At 37.8% G+C, this 22,783-nt stretch overlaps 3 protein-coding genes across 3 annotated transcripts; 2 read left to right on the plus strand and 1 right to left on the minus strand.

Annotated features, from left to right (window-relative positions):
- The first annotated feature begins 499 nt into the window (after nt 1-499).
- On the plus strand, nt 500-22,783 carry LOC137408522 (bcl-2-related ovarian killer protein homolog B-like). Its single transcript, XM_068095079.1, has 5 exons — nt 500-623; nt 15,055-15,244; nt 18,122-18,330; nt 20,033-20,187; nt 22,211-22,783. The coding sequence occupies exons 2-5, from the start codon at nt 15,108-15,110 to the stop codon at nt 22,424-22,426; spliced, it is 717 nt and encodes a 238-aa protein (XP_067951180.1). The 5' UTR covers nt 500-623; nt 15,055-15,107; the 3' UTR covers nt 22,427-22,783.
- Nucleotides 4,028-4,681, minus strand: LOC137407853 (putative mediator of RNA polymerase II transcription subunit 29). The gene has a single exon (XM_068094234.1). The coding sequence runs from the start codon at nt 4,679-4,681 to the stop codon at nt 4,028-4,030; it is 654 nt and encodes a 217-aa protein (XP_067950335.1).
- LOC137407854 (uncharacterized) lies at nt 14,310-14,813 on the plus strand. Its single transcript, XM_068094235.1, has one exon. The coding sequence runs from the start codon at nt 14,310-14,312 to the stop codon at nt 14,811-14,813; it is 504 nt and encodes a 167-aa protein (XP_067950336.1).

Consider the following 22,783-nt stretch of genomic DNA (forward strand, 5'->3'; position numbering starts at 1 on the left):
TGTTCTTTTTCTATGATCCAACAGCCTCTTTCAAATTTTTACTAGGAACATGCCTATGGAACACGCCTATGGAATGGCCTATGGAACAACACCTCTATGGAATGACTTACCGACTAACCGTATTTGCCTCAATTTAAGAGCATTCTGAAAAATCTTAAATTTGTTTTTTAAATTTTAGACATAAGTTTAGCTAACATTTTGCCATAATTTTGCGCTCAGGGATCCCGTTTATATCTCGGTTATTAAACCACTTAGCAGTTCAGTGTTTTTCTGACGTAAGATGGAATTGCATTAATCACGTAAGTCATGCATATCGTTGTTATTATGTTGATTATTTGTTTAGAGTTCACCGTTGCTTCCCCTCAAGGTTATTAATAACTGATAACCACATTCATCAGGTAAAGTTCCCTAAGTGTTGCCAGTAATATGCGCACTTTCTTTCAGTAGGAGTACGCCCTTGGCTATTACACGCGTAACCCTATCATTTTGCCTCAGTTGTAATAGTCAAAGCAAAGTGATAGCGTGTAGTTCAGTTAACTGAGTGGATTATATGAACGTCGGCCGACAGAATTCTATCTAAAGTTTTAGCTGGTCATTGTAATAAAATCTCGGATGCTAATGCGGTGAGTTATCTTTCCTGTGATGATGTTGAAGCTGAAATTATTTTCTTATAACCATTCAAACCTGACTAGTGTACATTTCCTTTGTTGACATGATGCTTCCACAATTGCCTGATTAGACAAATGACCTGACTTACACATGAAAACTTTGCATTCGAGTGAAGGAGTGCCTACACATTTGAAGTTCTCAGTAAAACTATTGAGCAAATTGGATTGAGTAATGGAAACCATTGGAGAGTTTCAAAGGTCTTATGAAAGCCAAACTAGGCCAGTAGTGGATCTGGGCTGCTTTAACGAGGAACAATTGGTGTATGCTTATCATTGCGCATTCAACGGCAGCACCTGATGCTGTCGACCTGCCTACTAATTCTGAAACAGAAATTGTATGCCACTTGTAAATGATTCCTCTCCTACTAGCTTATGATATTATTACATTTGCAACCGATAAGCCATGAATCTGTATCTAGCCTATCAAGCGGTGTAGGAACCCCTAGTTTTCAGCCTGCGATCAGAAAGCTTGAGCAGTTTGCATACTCGCCGGTAAACCTCTTGGAAGTATGTGTAGGGTACACAGTCTTAAACTTTTTGATAGCTGTTGAAAACATTCTTACATTTCCTTTTCAAAGTTCACTAGTCTCCTGGCTTGTTTGAACCTTGGCTTGCACGAATCAAACACAGTACTTGCTGATAGCGCAGGATTCGATATAACTCTTCACCGATATAGCACAGCATTCGGTATAACTCTTCACCGATATAGCACAGCATTCGGTATAACTCTTCACCGATATAGCACAGCATTCGGTATAACTCTTCACCGATATAGCACAGCATTCGGTATAACTCTTCACCGATATAGCACAGCATTCGATATAACTCTTCACCGATATAGCACAGCATTCGATATAACTCTTCACCGATATAGCACAGCATTCGGTATAACTCTTCACCGATATAGCATAGGCGTAAATAAATTCCATTTGTTTAATAGAGAGAAATGCCTGGTTTGGACGACGGCCAGACGTATCTGAACACTGCCAAATGTACTCAGTTCATATTGTTTCCACAGACTATAATAGCCAAAAAGTACATATTAGGTTCCATTATTGAATCTGCAGTGCCAGCTTTCCTACCATCTATGGCTGCCACTGTTACAGCTGCTGCCGCTGTTACAGCTGCTGCCACTACTACAACATGTTGTACTTTTCCCAGAGCTCTCAACTTTATCATATCAACTGTTCCCATTCTGCGGATGATGCGAATTTGGAATTGTGTACACATGGAGTATTTCATGGACATTCGTATTTGCGGATTAAAACAGGCACTTTGTTAAAAAATATGAGTAGTTCTATGCCAAAGGTACTTACGGTGCTTTCCAGTCTCACTTAGCAGGGTGCTTTCCTGTTTCACTTGTAGCATTAGTAAACTGTTCCTATCAGTGGTTGGTGCGCCTTACGGACAGGCTTGTAGCCATTATGGAAGATCGTAACTGGCATTGATGAGTACTTACTGATGCCCAAATCTCAACTACAATGCAGTTAATATTTGCCATCTCTATGTAGTTGCAGCAGTAAACATGTCACAGGCATGAAGTATAATTGCACTGTGTGCTTTTACTACTGCGCAGTACGCAGTATACATGCAGTACAACTATTTTCTAATGCGCAGTAAGCAGTATCGGTGCAGTGGTGGTATTACCTATTGTATAATGTTCAGCGCTGGATGCGATGGGAGTGTTCCTAGCACACATTTCGCAGTGCTAAATGCAGTAGCAACTTTTGCAATACATTTTATTTACAAGCACAGCATATTTTTTTGAAAACCGATCACAGAACCGTTTATTGACCTGGCAACGACAAGACAATTGCATGATGGCAGCATATTTTCCTTTCACCAGCGCTCCTTAATGTATCATATTTAAGTACAAAAGCTGCAATAGTAATAAGATGTTGCCATAGAAGATAAGAGGTTCTACTTCGAGATATCCTGTGGGCATGCATAGACGAATTCCACTGGAGGCTTTTAGCGGGCAATACACGTTTATCTCCATGCGCCTCATCAGCATTCATAACTAGTTCCACGCCGTGCTCAACACGATGCGCCATTATGCAAGATGGTAATTAGACATCTCCGTAAAGACAGGTTCTCGCTTAACACTGATATCGCCTACTAAAAAGCTATTGGCTAGGATAGCCTCAATAAAATAATAAGGTAGTTGTAAAATATAATAACCGCCAAGTTTTAGACTATGGTCTGATTTGTTAGTAGCTTCAGGTATTATGACGACAGGAGCCACTCTGAGTCAACTCCAAAGTTATGCTCCAATTTGACTAAGGTCCTCGAAGTATTGGGTATTTCCGTTCAAGGTGTCAGCATAGGCTACATTCCCATAAGACCAAAGTCTGATGTTTACAAATGTTGTTTCTTTTTCCTCTTTTCCTTTTTCATTTGTTCACGATAATCACATACTCTGCATTGGTACAATCTCAAAACAGTATTGGGGAAAGTGTATGGTTTTTTGAATTTGTCTCCCTTGATGTATTGTTTCATCGCAGCAATTAATAATGCAGTAGATGGTCCTGCGACCTAAAAACCCATTCTGAGAACATTTACATTGTAGGGGTTTTATGTTATATTAACTTTAAAATACACGTAAATTGCCTAGGCTTAGTCCGTCACAAAATCTTCCCAAACTCACTTCTTTGGCGAGGTCTCTGCTGCAAAGAATAAAAAACAAAAAACATTCAGAGAAGGTTTTGTTTGCTGACTTTGACTTTAAAGCCAAGTGAATCACTATGAAGAGTACTCATCATGAACTAGTAATTAAGTTGGTCTCCATGGCTCCTAGACTTACTTACTTCCTCATAATATTTGCTGATCCCTGTAGGGCAGCTTGCTGGATGTTGCTCGGTTGTTATTGGTCAATGTGAAACACCCTCGCTCAGGCATTTAGGGGATAGACAGCCTTAAATATGAACTTGGACAAAAATTTAGTAGAAGTTATCAGAAATTATCGATATTTTTCTATCATTTGCGATTACTTTTCATGTTTGGAGCGATCTGACTGCTAGGATGTTTCTAGATTAAATCGACAAAAAGTGATCACAGTTAAAACGCTCACAAGAAAAATACTTGATCCCTGTAATCTGTGAATGTGATCTTGATCGTGATAAAAAACACTCACAACAAAAATCGTTGCAAAATGACGTCACTAGTTCCTATCGTTGCTATAGTTGATGTGGGTTTATAGCATTTGTTGGAGCGTTACCCGTCTCTATTCTGTCGCTCTCTTTACACTTTCAGTTGATCTGAGCATTTTACCCGTGATCAAGCTTTATTGATTTCAATCATAAAACATCGTGGCAGTCAGAGCCATTCAAACATCAGAAGTGATCATGAATGATAGACAATTACCGATACTTTCTGATGAAATTTACTGAAATATTGTAGAAGTTCATCCATTCATAATCATTTTTGCTCTTGTTGTCTACAGTCTGTTCGCGTCTATCATTGTTGTCTACAGTCTGTTCGCGTCCATCATTGTTGTCTACAGTCTGTTCGCGTCCATCATTGTTGTCTACAGTCTGTTCGCGTCCATCATTGTTGTCTACAGTCTGTTCGCGTCCATCATTGTTGTCTACAGTCTGTTCGCGTCCATCATTGTTGTCTACAGTCTGTTCGCGTCTATCATTGTTGTCTACAGTCTGTTCGCGTCTATCATTGTTGTCTACAGTCTGTTCGCGTCCATCATTGTTGTCTACAGTCTGTTCGCGTCCATCATTGTTGTCTACAGTCTGTTCGCGTCTATCATTGTTGTCTACAGTCTGTTCGCGTCTATCATTGTTGTCTACAGTCTGTTCGCGTCCATCATTGTTGTCTACAGTCTGTTCGCGTCCATCATTGTTGTCTACAGTCTGTTCGCGTCCATCATTGTTGTCTACAGTCTGTTCGCGTCCATCATTGTTGTCTACAGTCTGTTCGCGTCCATCATTGTTGTCTACAGTCTGTTCGCGTCTATCATTGTTGTCTACAGTCTGTTCGCGTCCATCATGCTCCGGGATCATCACATCCTCGAACTTCGATATTTTCTATTTTTCTTTCTTCACCATGTAGTCCTCCTTGACAGCAATGCCAACTATCCTTGTTTCACCTTTTCTTTTTAAACGAACTTTATTTTCTTCCGCTGTCCGTTTGTCACAGTAACTCAACATATGCCCACCCCAAAGCCTCATGATACATACAATTGACACATAGTGATTGTTGATGCAGCCCTCAGATGGCGCATGCAGGGAATCTCAGAACCCCCTAAATAGGTCCAGTCATGGATTGTCATAAACAGCGCATAAAGTTCTGCGAAATCGACTCTGAGAAGCATACAGGAAGTTGTTTTATGTGTACGTGAACATTTAATTGAGCAATGCCCTCCTTTAAGACCCAGACAGAGTAGTCAGTATTAGTGTAAACCTATCTTAAGGTTGCGAAATATTAATGTTTACAAGCAAATGGTAGGTCGCTGTTGCCCTTCTGGAATGTTCCATTTATCAATTATAAAACGATAAATCACAAACTGCAACCCTTTCTTTATTGTGTAATTCTCCGCATAGAGAAGGAGCTCTTAAGTACTTTTAGGTCTGGAATGTTATTGTTTAACGCCCTTAACTATCTCTCAGGATTTGTCTACACTTGCAGATGACCCGTTACCAACCAGCCCTATGTTTCCATAATGCAGATGATGCGGATAGGGAGTTGTGCACGCATTGAGTTACCTTGCGATAAGTGTTTCAATGGGACGTTCGCTTGTTCCAGCTGAGCCGGCCGCTTTGTTAAAAAAGATAAGGAATTCTATACCAGAGTTCATAGCGGCGCACTCCTGTCTCACTTCTAAACATAGACCTATTAACTATTCATATATATTAAATATCCTTTGTTTTTTTTCGTGACGTCATTCTATCGTTGTCTGCCATCTTTATGGACAACTTTTATCGTTAAAAACACGAAGCTTCTGCAATTAATTATTGCAAACAATGCTTTTGTTAGCAAATTTTTTATTTTAGTATCAAAACAACACCAAAAAATACTAATAATCAAAAGAATGACGATCGTTTTTTACAAAGATGGCAGCTTTTTCGTGGACAAGCGCGTGTGCAAACAAGGTGATGACGTCAACGAAAATGATGGACAGTTAATAGGTCTATGCTTCTAAAGCAGCTTTTTTTCAGAATAGGAATTACCGAAATGTAAAAAATGTTTGAAATGGATTAGCTTGCGCGGCATTTTCATGCGCACTATTCGCAGGTGCCGGTTCTATATTTCGTGAGCATAAAATATTCGATAAAAATTTGCTAGTGATAAAACTTATTTGTCGTTTCCATCTTGCGGGTGACGTAAACTTGCAAATTGACCAAATATGGATATGTTTAGTTTATTACATCGAGTATATAACTCAGTTTAGACCGTGTCATGGATATGTTGAGTTTATTACATCGAGTATATACCTCAGTTTAGTGCAGTTTAGCACTGTAGCGATGTAGCGCTGTAGCGCTGTAGCAATGTAGCGCTGTGGCAATGTAGCGCTGTGGCAATGTAGCACTTTGGCGATGTAGAGATGTAGCGCTGTAGCGCTATGGTGTTCATAAGAGCCTGAGGTCAAAATAAGACTTACCAGGTTTTACAAAAACTTGAGTAGTTTTTTGTTACGAACCGGAATCTTTTAAAAAATGCGAGAAATCTTTATTTTGATCAAAACTTTGCCTAACAAAGCATGACTTGTCCTTCTGATTGATCGTCGATGCTAAGGACAAAGTAGAAACAAAATATTATTCAATCGAATTTTTTTACGCAATATCTGGAAGCTTTCAAAGATTGGTATTCCCTGTTCGCCACAAACAACAGTTACTGCTTTTATAAATCAAACAAGTCATAAGTGATGTTTTGCATCTGCCAGTTTGTACATCATGGCCTGTCGTTGTATTAAAGGTATCTAGATCAGCGCCTTCCTAATCTGTTACGTCATTAAAGTTCCTCTGGCTGACGAAGGCAATCTCACACCCTCCTGTTGTGAGTAAACAAAAAGCCTCAAAACATAATAAAACAGACATATTCAGAATATATGAAAACAATATATTATTTGAAAGTCATACTAAGAAGTATCTAATGTTTTCACACAGCAACATATAAACAACAACTCACTTTATGGGCTTATACTGTTTACCTGTCTTTTCTCTGCATCTGATTGAAATGTGGTTCCTTGTGGCTGAGTGAGATGTGTGGACTATTTTCAGGATTGATGGTGTTATAATGTTTATTTTGAATGCACAGAAGAAATGGAAATCCAGAATCACCTAAGCAAGTTGTTGCGACAACAAATATACTTTCTTTGTCTTCACCTTTGATTCGCACATTCTTTCTTGCATTCTTGACCCTCTGAGCAACAGTGACCACTGTGAGCAACAGTGACCCCTGTGATCAACAGTGACCCTGTGATCAGCAGTGACCCCTGTGAGCAACAGTGACCCTTGTGAGCAACAGTGACCCCTGTGATCAACAGTGACCCCTGTGAGCAACAGTGACCCCTGTGAGCAACAGTGACCCCTGTGAACAACAGTGACCCTTGTGAACAACAGTGACCCCTGTGAGCAACAGTGAACCCTGTGAGCAACAGTGACCCCTGTGAGCAACAGTGACCCCTGTGAACAACAGTGACCCCTGTGAACAACAGTGACCCTTGTGAGCAACAGTGACCCCTGTGAACAACAGTGACCCCTGTGAGCAACAGTTCGCACCTTTTAGGAGTGTGAGCTGTGGTTCCTCTGGTGCGAGCATCTCTAAGCGATGCTCGCAACAGAGGACCAACATAGGACTACAAATAGGAGAACAACATAGCTTCCCAAAGAGTGATGCTCGCACCCCTTATTAGGGTGTGAGGGGTGCGAGAACTACCATTCTGAAAGTCATGACCGAGATATAAGGAAATCGAAACCCATTCAAAGAAACTGTCATCTGCTTCCCTGGCATTCCGCTTGAACCACTTGATACAACTTGATGCAACTGGCAGGATGTAATAGTTATGACTCACAACCAGTCACGTGGGCAAAATTATAAAAATCTATTACTCGGTAAGACAGTACCCCTGTGGATCAGAAGCCATCAAGTGTAGCATGGTGGTCAGGGTGGTGTGGTTGCTAGAGTATTGGTCGACCAAGCTGAAAGTCATGGGTATGAATCCTATTGGAAGCAGTTATTTTTCTAACCTCCAAGCCTGGTGGGAGAGCATTAAAGTAAAACTGTAAAACTCTAGTCTAAAGAAGTAATTGGTTTGCTAGTAGTCCAACCAAAGTTATGTTACCCTAATTCATAGCCGGATCAAATTATGGCAAGTGATGCATAATCGCTGGCAGCAAATGCATTAACTCTTTCCTTGAGTATTTTTGCTAAGACGGAATTAATTTTCGGAATTATTGTTGCATTTTTACCATAATTAGATAAGTATTGATCCAATTGCCATGAAATTAAAGCAAGAGTGATCAGTTAATCTTTTCCAGACACAAGATAGACTTAACAAGTCTAAGTAGTGCTACTAATCCTTTCATGGCTTCCCGTATCACATATATGATACTGCATGTCACTAAAGTGGCTTCCCGTATCACATATATGATACTGCATCTCACTAAAGTGGCTTCTCATATCACATATATGATACTGCATGTCACTAAAGTGGCTTCTCATATCACATATATGATACTGCATGTCACTCAAGTGGCTTCCTGTATCACATATATGATACTGCATGTCACTAAAGTGGCTTCCTGTATCACATATATGATACTGCATGTCACTCAAGTGGCTTCTCATAGCACATATATGATACTGCATGTCACTAAAGTGGCTTCCTGTATCACATATATGATACTGCATGTCACTAAAGTGGCTTCCTGTATCACATATATGATACTGCATGTCACTAAAGTGGCTTCCTGTATCACATACAGTCAAACTTGGATAACTCGAACTTCACGGGACCGAGCAAAAGTGTTCGAATTATCAGAGCGTTCAAGTTATCAGAGCACTGTCACAAGTCCATGTATTTACTTATTTATTAGTACATACATGTACATATACAAACTGTAATATAAATCAAAAGCACAAATGGCTTGTTTCAAATTAAATGCTTCTAATGTAAAGTTTAGAACGTTTTTATCAAAAAGTATAGAGATTTTTCTATCACTTGAGATTGGTTTGTTGTTTGAGGTGATGTTATTGCCAGGATGTTTTTTCAGATTGACATTGGCAAAACTTGATCGTTGTTGAAATGGTCAAAAGAAAAGACATCTTTTTCTTTTGAGCGTTTTACCCACGATCAATTTTGCCGATTTTTCTTGAAGTTTATGCAAAGATTACCTTACTTTACCTGGGATTCGTTAAGAGCAACACTCCGAGGCAGTTCAATTAGAAGTTTTACGAGGTTTTACGGTACATTGTATAACACTCACGCTTTTTGAATGGATACTTATTGAATGTACACAGGTATTCTGTGTTTAGGTCAAACGATGAATAGTTTTTTAGCTAAGACAACGCATACGTTTAATTACAACAATTTTTAAGACGTTTTAAACATTCAACATTCCGACGTTGATTCAACACGGAATCAACGTCGGAAAACTATTCATCACGGGCTAGCCGGGTCACGCACTCAAGAATTTTCACCATGCACATACAAAACAAAAACAACATGCTGTTTTTGTTTTGTATGTGCGTGGCGAAAATCCTTGCGCGCGTGACCTGGCTAGCCCGTGCTATTCATCGTATAGCAGTATAAATCAAATTTGACCAAACCTTTAGAAAAGTCGTTGACAAAAATATTTTGCCGATGGTGGTAATAACGACGCTTATGATTTACGAAAAGATGAGGTTTACCTTTATGGCTTTAAATAAAGTGATTTTCTAAAGCGATAACATCCGTTTCGGTAGCCGCTGGGCAAAAAAACAGTTCGAATTAACAGTGTTGAGTTCGAGTTATCTATAGCAATTTATCATTACGTGGGAACGGACCAAAGAAACCGTTCGAATTAACCATGTGTTCGAACTATCCGTGGGCGAGTTATCCATGTTTGACTGTATATGATACTGCATGTCACTAAAGTGGCTTCCCGTATCACATATATGATATTGCTGGTCACCAAAGTGGCTTGCAGTAGCAAATGAGTTAAAGGTAGCTTCGCTGACTGCCATTGCTCCTCCATCTCTCCTAACCTGTGCAAGATTAGTAATCTGGAAAACATGTATTACGCTTGCTCCCCTCTTTCATTTTGATCGACTGAATTTCAAGTTGTTTTGCCCGGCTCTGTAAATAATTTGAACTGCTTGAAGGTTATCACTGTTGACTACTTCACAAATCACAGCATGCCAAGCGACTAGGAGGTCAACATAGAGATAGGGCAAATATTTATAAGTGGCTTAGGTAATTGACAACTGCCAACAGCCAACTGCATGCCGATAAAAACAGTTGTTTGTTTGGTGTCTAGTGTCAGGTAACGAGGTACTCCCTAACTACAAGGTTAGAATTAGCTGAAGCGGATAGCATTTGGTTTTTGACTGATGACACGAGTGACAAGTTTTAGCGGGTACTCGTTTTAGTGAGGTGAGAATTGGTAAAGGACTTTGTACCAAGTACATTTCTCATAGTCTTGCTTTTCTGCTAATATCTTGGTAATCAGTGTGCACAGATACAAGGTGAGATAACACTCAGCATGATGCTCAGCTCATTGGGTCAGAACTTTGTACTTTTGACGCTTGATCCACCTTTAATCGACTTGCCAGCCAAGAACGGAAGTTTTGAGAAAAACTTTCGTTCATATTAGAATAAAATTAGATACTAACAACTCTTTTAACACGCAGATAGATCGAATGTTGATTTAACCATGGTGTTATTGTGCAACGCCACTGGTCTTAGCTTGCACTTACATAAAATTCTAGCAGTGTTGAAGCTGGGCTTTCAAATGATTTAAGACTTATCACCTTGAAGGCATCTTACAATTTATTTTTAAAATTGTTTTTGTTTCAATGTGTAAAGTGTCCTTTTCTATTTCTGACAAATAAAACTTATTATTATCTTTATATGCAGCATATAATTTTTTTAAATAGTGCAATTCTTATACAGTAATTCCTCACTTTTTGTGGTTAGTCGAACCGGTGCTCCTCACTATAAGTGAAAATCCGTGAAATTGAAACTAATAAATTCGTATCTAACTAAGCCACTTTTTTATTAATCGTAAGTATTTCCCTCTTTATGTTCATTGAACTGAGGGATCTGATTGGGCCAGAGTATAAGAGAGATTTATGTATTTTAGCTTTTTATGTTTTTTATGTTATATTAACTTTTTAGTTTCTGTAAGTATTTCATAAATATGTTTTACCCTACAAAGTACTGAAGCTGAGAAAGGTGAACCCCAAAGTACGGAGAGATTACTGTATAAGAACTATGAGTATTGATGTAGACCAGGGGGGACAATATGCAACTTGGTGACATGTGTAATTACTATATAAGAACTATGAGTATTGATGTAGATCAGGGGGGACAATATGCAACTTGGTGACATGTGCAATTACTGCATAAGAACTATGAGTATTGATGCAGACCAGGGGGGGACAATATGCAACTTGGTGACGTGCAATTACTGTATAAGAACTGAGTATTGATGTAGATCAGGGGGGACAATATGCAACTTGGTGACATGCAATTACTGTATAAGAACTATGAGTATTGATGTAGACCAGGGGGGATAATATGCAACTTGGTGACGTGCAATTACTGTATAAGAACTATGAGTTTTGATGTTGACCAGGGGGGGATAATATGCAACTTGGTGACGTGCAATTACTGTATAAGAACTATGAGTATTGATGTAGACCAGGGGGGATAATATGCAACTTGGTGACATGTGCACTGACTGTTTGACGAATGCATTCCTAAAGGTTCAGGAAGCTCTTTGGAGAGTCGATCACTGGTATATCGTCAGTAATTGCCCTTTATTAGCAACAAAACTAAGAATTTCTGTCGTTCTAATATTAAGAAAAAAGCAGACAACTCTTTATGTTTATATTCTTACTATTTTTCTCTACCGGTCAATATAAATTAATATTAGACAAATCCATGTTTACATAAATCTATATATGTATACATTATTCTAAAAGAACATCTTTGTGTCACCATATATTCACATAATATACATAATGCTCAGTAATATACAAATACGTATGTACGACTATACATGCGTTCATTGTCTTTTGAAACCTCTTGTAGTTCCAAAACTATGATAATTGCTTCTTCACCCTGTAAAACTATTAATAATCTAATATTCTAAATATAATGTTTACAAAATAATATATATTATAATGCAAATGAGAGGATCTTTCTGCGGCTGTATTGATTATCTTAAATGCCATTCATACCAGGAAATGTCATATAACGAGAATTTGTTTACACAATGGGTCAGAACTTTGACAATCTTCCAATATATTGTGTCTCGAGTTCTTCTTAATAGAGCTCAAAGACCAGTAAGTTGCTTTTTTACTTATCAGAGGCTTATCATTGTAAGGTTTGTACGCAGCATGATATGATCATTGTAAGGTTTGTATGCAGCATGATATGATCATTGTAAGGTTTGTATGCAGCATGATATGATCACATAGTTATGTTTATGATAGTATATCAAAAATACCAAACTAAATTCTGATGAAGCTATTTATACTGAAAGAGTAATTTTTTTACGATAGCATTATTGTTATTTTTTAATTTTTTCAGTTCCGGTCAATGTTAACCCAACACTGATTTGTTTTTGGATTTGGCCATGAAAATATACGGGCGCAACTTATCATATCTTATGTGTTTTATTGGAATCCTCAAGCTATTGGCTTTGTAACAAATAAAAACACATTATTATAGTTTTAACTTCATCACATAGTTTAAGATAAACTCAGGGATCCTTGATTTAAAAAGTAAATTTATGTGCTGCCTGCTGCCCCTATAAATTGTTGCTAGTCATTGCGGTTTACTTTACAATTTTTCTATTCTCTTGTATAACTTCCATATAGCATGAGAATATACGTTATTAGCCTGTGCAACCATAAAAACATTACGCAATAGAGTGTTATAGAGTATCGATTTTCTGATGATTAGATGACCCCTGGGAAATTAGCGAGTGTGAACTTCCAGATGTCCCTTTTCAATGACGTGCAATGTTTTTAAAGTTGGTTGAAAACAAGTCGTAAGCTAAATGTCCATGCTTGTGGTATGCTGCCTTCCAAAGACTTATTTGAAGTAAAAACACAGTAAAGACTAGTACCCTGAAAGTCCGGTGTGCCGTGAGAGATCATCAGTTGTGATAAGGATTGGCAGTGTACCAATTGGCCGTGCGGCTACACCAACTATATGAGTTTGTTTCCTGTGTGACACATACTTCTTCTAACGCTCTCATAGTGGCTTTGGACGAATGAAAAGACAGACAAACATGGCTATTATTATAGTATAGACTGAGCTTTAGAATGCACGATGTCGACTCGGACATCTAATAAGATAAATAGTCTGTTGAATATTTATCTCTAAAACTGATGTTTGACAGTTTGTTGATTTCACTCGTGTACCTGACCGCTAACTGATGTTTCAAAGCACCAGTTAAAATCATAGACCTCAGAGTTCTCGGGTGAAGTTTTAAACACGCCTCGTGTAAATGAACCGAATTTTATTTATGATAACTTTAGTCAAGGGGGTAAGCGGTCATAACGATACTTGTATTCCCTACCCAGGGATATGCGCTTATGTAGTGCTGCATGATAAAACTATATTGCACGATAGGTATCACTTTTGTGTGGGATGATATCATTTTTGTGCATTTTGTAGGTCGATTCTGTAATCGGGTATATCGACGTTTTCAATATCATGTCAAGACGATAAATATCTGTTTTTAATTGGCAGAACGAACATCGATTATCGCCGGCTTTCGTGACTCAGTACCGGCACAGCACTAGTTCCTGAAAACTTATTTGCGAGCTCGCGGATTTCCATAATTTTTGAGAATCTTCTAGAAACGAACCGGCGAGGTAGGAAAAAGTTTCATAAAAGTTTCTTGAATAAAGTTAGAGGGAAAAGACAACTCCTAATTTTTTTGTATTTGGACACAATTATCATCCTTGTATTTCTGTTTTTTTTTGGTGAAGCATCACAATAATCTATATCGAGAGAGCATAAATCCAAAGTTTCGATACTGAACAATATCGATCGTGCACAGGGCCAATATTTCGTAATTTATGAGAGGTATGAGACTAGAACCCGAACACCTCGTGTGTTCCCCATCCGAGTAGGGCATATGTGAGTATCCTTTCTCTCATCTACTGCAAGGAGTCACATAGCCCAAGTAGTAGAAAAGAAATGCTACCGAAAGATATGCAGGAAAAACCAACTAAAATTACCTGCTGACTATGTTTCATGGACAAAGTATTGGCAACATCTTTAAAAAGTCATCAAATGAAATTACCTATAAATTGCTGTTCAAAGTACATTAACTTTTTTAAATAGTTCACCTACTTTAAAACATTTTGAACATAGAGTTTTACCATAGCAACAACATAGAGGTTTACCATAGCAACAACATAGAGATTTACCATAGCAACAACATAGAGGTTTACCATAGCAACAACATGGAGGTTTACCATAGCAACAACATGGAGGTTTACCATAGCAACAACATGGAGGTTTACCATAGCAACAACATAGAGGTTTACCATAGCAACAACATAGAAGTTTACCATAGCAACAACATAGAGGTTTACCATAGCAAAAACATAGAAGTTTACCTCAGCAACAACATGGAGGTTTACCATAGCAACAACATGGAGGTTTACCATAGCAACAACATAGAAGTTTACCATAGCAACAACATAGAAGTTAACCATAGCAACAACATAGAGGTTTACCATAGCAACAACATAGAAGTTTACCATAGCAACAACACAGAGGTTTACCATAGCAACAACATAAATGTTTACCATACCAACAACATAGAAATTTACCATAGCAACAACATGGAGGTTTACCATAGCAACAACATAGAGGTTTACCATAGCAACAACATAGAGGTTTACCATACCAAAAACATTGCCAAATGCTATGCTTACAGCAAAGCAAACAAGGATTCCTCTTGAAAGTGTACATTCAAATATTAACAAATGGCTGCAGCCATATGAAGTGTGGGTGATTTTCCAACCTTTAAAGCCGTCATAAAATGATAACATATAAGACTATAGAATGACATTAAATGAGCTTCATTTGTTCATGGCGAAAGGTCAAGGCCAAGGACTGAATGAGCGCCTGTGCCTTTCTGACATTTTACATTCATGTAGCTGGCCTTGCCAAACATGATAATTTTAGCATTTTATCATGTAGCTCTGAGGTGAAACTGACAGCGTGGCTGACAGCTTGTGGAGTCCAACGTATTAATGACTAGCTGCACTGACATCTGGAGTGAAACCATGGAAAGTGGTGAGTGGAGCATTTCGTCTCAAGGAAGAGATCTTTGCCAGAGATATATAATAGAGAGGAGCCTCAAAGCAGGAGCCCAGATGAAGAAAGTGAGGTATGTGTATGACTGGGTTGTGTAATATAATACGGCTTGCTATGATCTGAGGCTATGGCTTGTCATGAACTGAGGCTATGGTTAATCATGAACTGAGGCTATGGTTTGTTATAAACTGAGGCTATGACTTGTTATGAACTGAGGCTATGACTTGTCATGAACTGAGGCTAAGGCTTGTTGTATATGTAAGGCTTCTATACTAACGCTTTCATATTTTTGTTGTTAAGAACACGACATGCATACAAGGGCCTGTATTGACTAAACACATGTCTCAGTATAGTACCCTTGATATGGTAGAAGAACCTTGTACTGATGAAATATTTAAGAACTGAGGCTAAGGCATGTCATGAACTGCGGCCATGAATTGTTATGAACTGAGGCTACAGGCTTGTCATATAGAGTGCTACTAATGAACGGATTACCGGTCACTCTGACTTCAACATCATTCTATTGAAATGAGATCTGATTGGTTGTACTGTTTCACCAAGTATCTGATTGGTTGTACTGTTTCACCAAGTATCTGATTGGTTGTACTGTTTCACCAAGTCAGTTTGCCATCATAATTTCTTGAACGACTTTGTTATGTTTAAAATAATTTTGGTCGGCTCTGCTTAGTGATTGTTTGGTTTTTATTTCGACTATTCAAGTATTAAATATATTCGCTATTTGCTTGTAAGAAGTGAACTTTGTCGATTTACTGGTCATCGACTTATTAGTGTATTTTGTTATACTTTTACATAGAATATACATGTATATGCTGTAATTCACTTGTAATTCACTTGTCATTCATGCGCCAGTTGGTACAAATGTTGCACTAGGAACATAGTCAGTACTCATAGAAACTATGCCAAATTAGTATCCAGCTCTCATAAAGTTCACAGAGTTACGTAAACGGGAGAAAGATAACCCATTAAGCCTTTGGAATTTAATCGATGTGTTAGAAGATCGGCAAAAGTATTGCTACTGACTGACATTGTGCTGGCAGAGACCGATAACATTTGGATTGGCAAATTTGTTACGATAAAATTGAGATTTCGATTTATTAAAAAAGTGTTTACATAAAGTCATTTCTAAGTTGTGAAGGTGTGGCAAAGCATTGACATAAAATTGAACACTAGTGCAATTGGATAAAAGACAGTCATTTGGGGATGGCTACTCAAGGCGTGAGTGAGATGGAGATTTCACACGGAGTATTCAGTCGAGAGTAGGTGACAATCACTAGTGTTACATGCTACAAAATTTTGTCGTATTTTTCATCTTCGTAGCATGTAAATAGTTTAAAATGTCGAATCTTTAAATCTTTGAAGCGATTCAAACCTCCGATTTAAACCTCCGTTTCAAGGAGGGTATTTTTGAAAACATCGTATCAACAACGAAGTACTGTGTATGATGTAAACATCGACGTTTGTATTATTGCACAAATCTTTGCAATCGGAGGTTGGATTTTCATCGTCTTCATTGGTGACGTCCTTACAACATCTCTGTTTTTAAAATATTATCTTCAAAATAAAAAATATTAATTCCGAAATTTAAAGAGAAATTTCTTACACTGACATTGACGTTTGACTTTAGACACATTTTAGCAGTGCCAGCCGTGATAAAAATTATACACCTCGTTGTAGATAAAAGCGCAACAGACTAATATAGAAAACGCGGTGTTGTACGACAATTCCTTCTTAGCACGTAAACTCATCAGCTACGAATAATTGCGAGTGGTGCGACCACTCCTGCGCATCATGTAAATATGTCCTCCTCATTCCTACGAGCAAAACCACAACTTCGAAGCTAAAAAATTTGTAGCATGTAACACAAGTGTATGAGAAAATGCATTATAATATTGAGAACAACTAATTGTATTATTTTAGTTTTTTAGAAAAGTTGGGATGTCATATAAACTTGCAGTAATAAGTATTTGGGAAAAATGAAAACTATAAATAAATATATAAGCATAAATGGTTGTTTGTATACAATTGAAAAATTCCAAATTAAGATTCCAACAGATATCAAACTGTTGCCGAAAAACGAAAAAGAAATCGAGGAAGACCTAAATTGATATTTACAAACACGGTGGAGATGAATATCAAGAAAATGAATATAAAATGGTAAAAAGTTACAAAAAGCTGGCTGAGTAGTGAGATTAAATAAAACAAGTCATTGTCCCGCTGACAGACTGAGATGATGATAAACTATTCTGTCCTTCATAGTTTCAAACATGAAGGAGTTTGCCAAACTGTTTGCGTTTTATATCACCACTCGTGATTGGGGCAGCCGTTTCTCTGGCAACATAAAACAGCCCACCAGGTGCTACCAGGTGCTCCGCACTTATCATACAGTCTAGTTTCAAAATTGAAGTAAACTTTTGCAACTATTTTCTTACCTTAACCCTTTTGCAGGCATAGCGACATTATTGTCATTTCGCGATACTGACGCCAATGGGCAGAGCGACTATTATGTCGCCACGCGAACGTCTTTTTATAAATTGATTCCTGGTTAGCTTATTGCCTTTTTTTTCTTAATTTTTTTACTAATAGTAAACTAAAATATATTGGTCTCTGTTAGCAACCAAAAAATTAGCCGTTTGCAATACGGCTAATTTGCAAATGGCTAATTTTTGAGAAAAAAACAATTGTTTTTGCAATACTAAACGAACGAAAAATCCGAAATAAAAATGTATTTGAATAAAATGGAGAATTTTGTTTGTAGCTTGTTTATGCTTCTGTTACTGCTTTCTGAATATTTTCCCAGAGTGCGACAACTTTCTTTTACTGTCATGGCGTCTTTCAAAGGCTATAGGCAAAGCTATAGAGGAACAATAGTAAGCACATAATGTCAAGAACAAAATTGTATTCATAACAAGCCTGATCTTTATCTCTTTAGAATGCTGTTTGACACGCTGTCAGAGAGCAGAGTTGCCGATGAGGTCGCTGATAGGCTATTAGAGATAATTCATATCATGGAGTTGCTCAACCCTAGCATCTATGACTCGTGTTCATCCAAACTCAAACTAACCATGTCTACAGATGAGCAAGTGAAGTGGACGTATGAGAGGATAACTTCCCAACTTCTGAAGACCGGCATCAGCTGGGGTAAGAAATATTTCTTGTAATATTTCATTAAGTTGACTGAAAAAATTTTGGTTATGCTATTTCTACATTAAAACTTTCTGTGTATTGTTAAAGAGGTGCTCTCTCTCTCCCTCTCTCTCCCTCTCTCTCTCCCTCTTTTTCTCTCTCCCTCTGTCTCTCCTCTGTCTCTCCCTCTCTCTCCCTCCCTCTCTCTCCCTCTCTCTCTCCCTCTCTCTCTCCCTCTCTCTCTCTCCCTCTCTTTCTCTCTCCCTCTCTCTCCCTCTCTCTCTCCCTCTCTCTCTCCCTCTCTCTCTCTCCCTCTCTCTCCCTCTCTCTCTCCCTCTCTCTCCCTCTCTCTCTCCTGTTCCTTATATCTGGGTTTTTGACCAAATCGTATCACGTATTTCCCAACAGCAGTTGCTGTTACCATAAAACCTCTATTTGAATGCCACCTCTAATAGAACGCCACTATAGGAGGAGGCTTGTAAAATACAGCGCCAGCCTTTAATTGAGTGCCACCCTTTAATTGAGTGCCACCTCCATTTGACTGTCGCTTTGACATTCTTTGATCTTTACGAATCCGTAATAGAAAGTGATCAGCAGAGAAATGTCCACAAAATAACACTAATAATGACTCAATTACATAAATGAATATATAATTGATAAAAAAATGATAGAATTCTTTTGGTTGTTGCTGAACAATTCCCAACAGCAGTTGCTGTTAATTGCATAGCTTTGCCTTGTAATGAGGCATTTATAACGTGTTAGCAGCTGCGGAATGACAACTACCTAAAGATAACAGACATGAATGCTATTTCTGTAACTGACTTCACTGCTTATATGGCTAAGATATTACTGGCCATAATATATAAACAATCACATAAACTAGTAGTTGTGCTTTCTGAAAGCATGAAAATTATGAATCTAAACAGTGTAACATCAAATTTTTTTTTTCATAAAGTACCTGTGCCAACTTGGCACAAGTTTAGCCAGGGATGTTTAATGGAAATATTTACTGAGTGATGGCGATGTTCGATAATATAATAAGCGTTTAATTTACCTGTTTGTGTGCAAAAAACTTGAAGTTTTGAAGATATAAAAACGTGATGTTTAGTAGTGAATGAGTCAATTTAGCCAAACCAACTTGTGAAGTCAAGGGAAGGGGACATTTCTACAGACTTAATAATACTAATGCTTTCATATTTTTGTTGTTAAGAACACGACACGCATACAAGGGCCCGTATTGACTAAACACATGTCTCAGTATAACACCCTTGATATGGTAGAAGAACCTTGTACTGGTGAAATGTTTAAGGCTAGAGGTCATAGAACTGTTCCTAAAATCATTGAGTTAGTAAAAAGTTTTGCAAAAATAATCATGGCCAACAAGCATAGAAGTATGTTTAAGCTCATAGAGTTAACATTGCTTTGGAACTAAAAAAAGCTATTGAAAAAAGTCATAGAACTATGTCCAAAATCATAGAGCTGCCATCACTACATGACCTATTTCTAAGCCACTTAAACAATTTTGCGCCGCAATGAAATTGTAAAACACTGCCATCTATACTTGATAGAAGTAACTCTATCACTATGTTTCCATGACTCACGTGATGTGCAGTAGATTTGCACCAATATAGCCTTTGATTTATGACAAAGATGGTGGCGATGAGTAATAATTCTAATGCTACTTTTTGTAAATCTAACGGATTACAATGTTTTACAGGAAAGTTGATCTCTATATTCACAGTTTGCGGAGCCTTAGCCTCCGACTGCGTACTTCAAGGACACACGGACTTCCTTCCCATCATTCTCGATAGTTTTGAAGAAAGTTGCTCTCAGACTAGCATAAATCATTACTTGAAGTCTATGAATGGTTGGGTAGGTGTTTCAGATGTTCATATGATTTCTAAGTATATTAAAACTAATTATAAAATTTAGATTTAATTCAATTATTAGACATGCGCAAATTGACACCAACCATTGAACCAATATCACAAGCCAACTGGATCGACAACTGTTTTATACACATACATTTATGCCTTCTTTAGAAATAGTGTTGAAATAGAAACTTGACTGTTTTTTTTATAAAAAAAGCATTTCAACTGATGAAAAAACACAAAGGATTTAGTCAGATGCAGCATAAGTTCTGCACAGCTAGACTGCTATTTATAGGGCCGACCCGGTCACACACCCACTGTTAATTTATTAATTTAGAAATCATCAGGTCAAAAACTGAGTCAATAGTGTGAAGATGTTTAGGGGAAAGTTATTTAGCAGTCAACCAATCACTGAAGAGGGCCGATGAACCAATGTCCTACAATCTGTGTCATACAAATCTAGTTATTGATTACTAGTAAGTACTCTGGTAGTCTAGTTCACTGTGAGCGGTAGTCAGGTGTGCCAACAAAGCGCAGCGAGCTATCTTTACAACTATTCTAAAGTAACAGACAGTGGTCGATTAGTACGTGTGATAAGTACGGCCAGCCGTAAGGAATTATTCGTTCATTCTGACCAAAATCACGAAATGAACAGAATTGTCTGAGCGGTGCATGCACACTGAAATCGTCGACGAAACGCTATAAATTGGTTGAACAAATTTAGCGAGCGCAATTTTAGCAGCTTTTGCCATTAGTATAGTTCAAGACACATACCTCGACACGCAATAAAAGTATCAGCGCAATTCAACCTGATACATACGATGTAATTGCCTAGATGCGCTAAAAATGGCAACTGTTTTTAAAACGGAACGTTTGCTGCTGAAAAAATGTTATTATTGAAAAAGAAACGATTTGTAGCCATAGTGTCCGAACGATAAAGAATCAACAATAGCACGACCTTGGCAGTTGCATCATATGTACTATGTCGAGCTGCCTGGTACTTTTATTGTGTCATCACACGTGTCTTGAACTACATGTATATGCAATTGTAAAAGCCGCCTGAATCGTGCTCGCTAATAATTTGTTTAGTCAATTAAAAGCGTTTCGTCGACAATTTCGGTGTGCAGGCACATCTCAGATAATTCTGTGAATTTGACCGAATAATTTGTTCATTTCGAGATTTCGATCAAAATGAACGAATAATTCGTTACGTGTGGCCGTACTATTAGTGTCGGGTTACCAAGCTGGAAGACTGAGTTCGAATCCCAGACATTGTGATCTCTTTTCTTACCTCCAACCATGACTTTGACCAGACAGATGGACCCAGCTGCTATCACAGTCTATAGATTAGTAATGTACTAATTTTATTTTGAAACCAATAAATAATACTTTATTATAAAGTGCACTTGACTGAAGCTTGGCTAATGATGTGTAACATGACGCTGGGCAAGCGTAACGATAAAAAAAAACTGGCTAGTAGTGCAAAAAATGTATAAGTTTTTTATAAAAAGTTGGAAGATATAAGAGTGATGAGTGATTAATAGTGTGGTGTGTTTATTATGGTTCCTTGTTTCAGACATTAGATAAATTGCTAATAGCTGAACCTCTTTGTGTTTATTACTCAGCTTCGTTCTTCAAACAAAGGAATGGCGAGTGATCAGCATTTGAATCGTCTGCTTATCCTAGAGTCTTGTCTCTTTGCTCTCTCATATACTCATATAAAAGTGTTTACCAGCCCTAGAGTGCTGAAGTCGGGCAGACCGTTGACTTCTTCTATTATAACTTTCTTGTTCCTAGTTGACATCTGCTAATCATGCCATAGACATATAAAGCAATGCTTTCCTAATCTTTTTCATCATTGAACTCCCTACGGCTGAAGAGGGAAATCTAGCACCTCTTGTTTTGAATAAACAAATATTTATGCATATTCTCCTTGCTTTTGCGAATAGCTGAGAAAGTGTTGCTTCTACAGGCTGTGTTACTAGTTACTGCAAATATTATTGGCTTGGCTTGTCTGTTTGCAGAGCGGTGTAGTGGAGCACTTTGACAGCACAACACAAGTACAGCGAGTCAACAGAAAGGACATTTTTGCTTGCGTGGCTAAGAAATCCGTTAGACTTGCTCAAACAATATCGAGTCGAATCAATATGGTTTCAGTAGCCATGATTTTATTTTTCTTCTTCATCATGACAATCTCATTATTTCGATACATCAGCCAAATGAGTTCCGTGCCGACATAGAGTGGCTGATTAACTTATCGGACGACACTCATCCTGTCAATGATAAATTATGGATGTTTGAGCAATCGACTTCCTTGTAAAAAACCGCTAGAATTATGAATATTGAAGTTATATTTAACAGTGATCCAATCACTGGATCTTGACTCTGCATTCACTCAAGCAAAGCTATAGTTATTTTCGATTGAAGACAGTTGTCATTCTATAGTAAATTTGAAATTATCCCTACTTGCAGCAAAGAGGGAATAAATCTTAATAGTTTTGCATTTTTTCAAGTGTACCAGATTTTAAGCTAAGCTGTTTTATAGCTTTTTCAGCTGTTACATCAGCTTGGCTTCTTTTAATACAAGCAGATACTCT

This window comes from Watersipora subatra, chromosome 11, assembly GCF_963576615.1.
Source record: "Watersipora subatra chromosome 11, tzWatSuba1.1, whole genome shotgun sequence".
NCBI classification, from domain to species: domain Eukaryota; kingdom Metazoa; phylum Bryozoa; class Gymnolaemata; order Cheilostomatida; family Watersiporidae; genus Watersipora; species Watersipora subatra.

What these genes read in the sequence shown, in the direction of transcription:
- LOC137407853 (XM_068094234.1), bottom strand. Translation starts at nt 4,681, where the DNA reads ATGATCCCGGAGCATGATGGACGCGAACAGACTGTAGACAACAATGAT.
- LOC137407854 (XM_068094235.1), top strand. Translation starts at nt 14,310, where the DNA reads ATGGAGGTTTACCATAGCAACAACATGGAGGTTTACCATAGCAACAAC.
- LOC137408522 (XM_068095079.1), top strand. Translation starts at nt 15,108, where the DNA reads ATGACTAGCTGCACTGACATCTGGAGTGAAACCATGGAAAGTGGTGAG. An exon ending in GAAGACCGGCATCAGCTGGG is followed by an intron (nt 18,331 to 20,032) that starts GTAAGAAATATT and finishes AATGTTTTACAG; the next exon opens with GAAAGTTGATCTCTATATTC. An exon ending in TGAAGTCTATGAATGGTTGG is followed by an intron (nt 20,188 to 22,210) that starts GTAGGTGTTTCA and finishes GTCTGTTTGCAG; the next exon opens with AGCGGTGTAGTGGAGCACTT.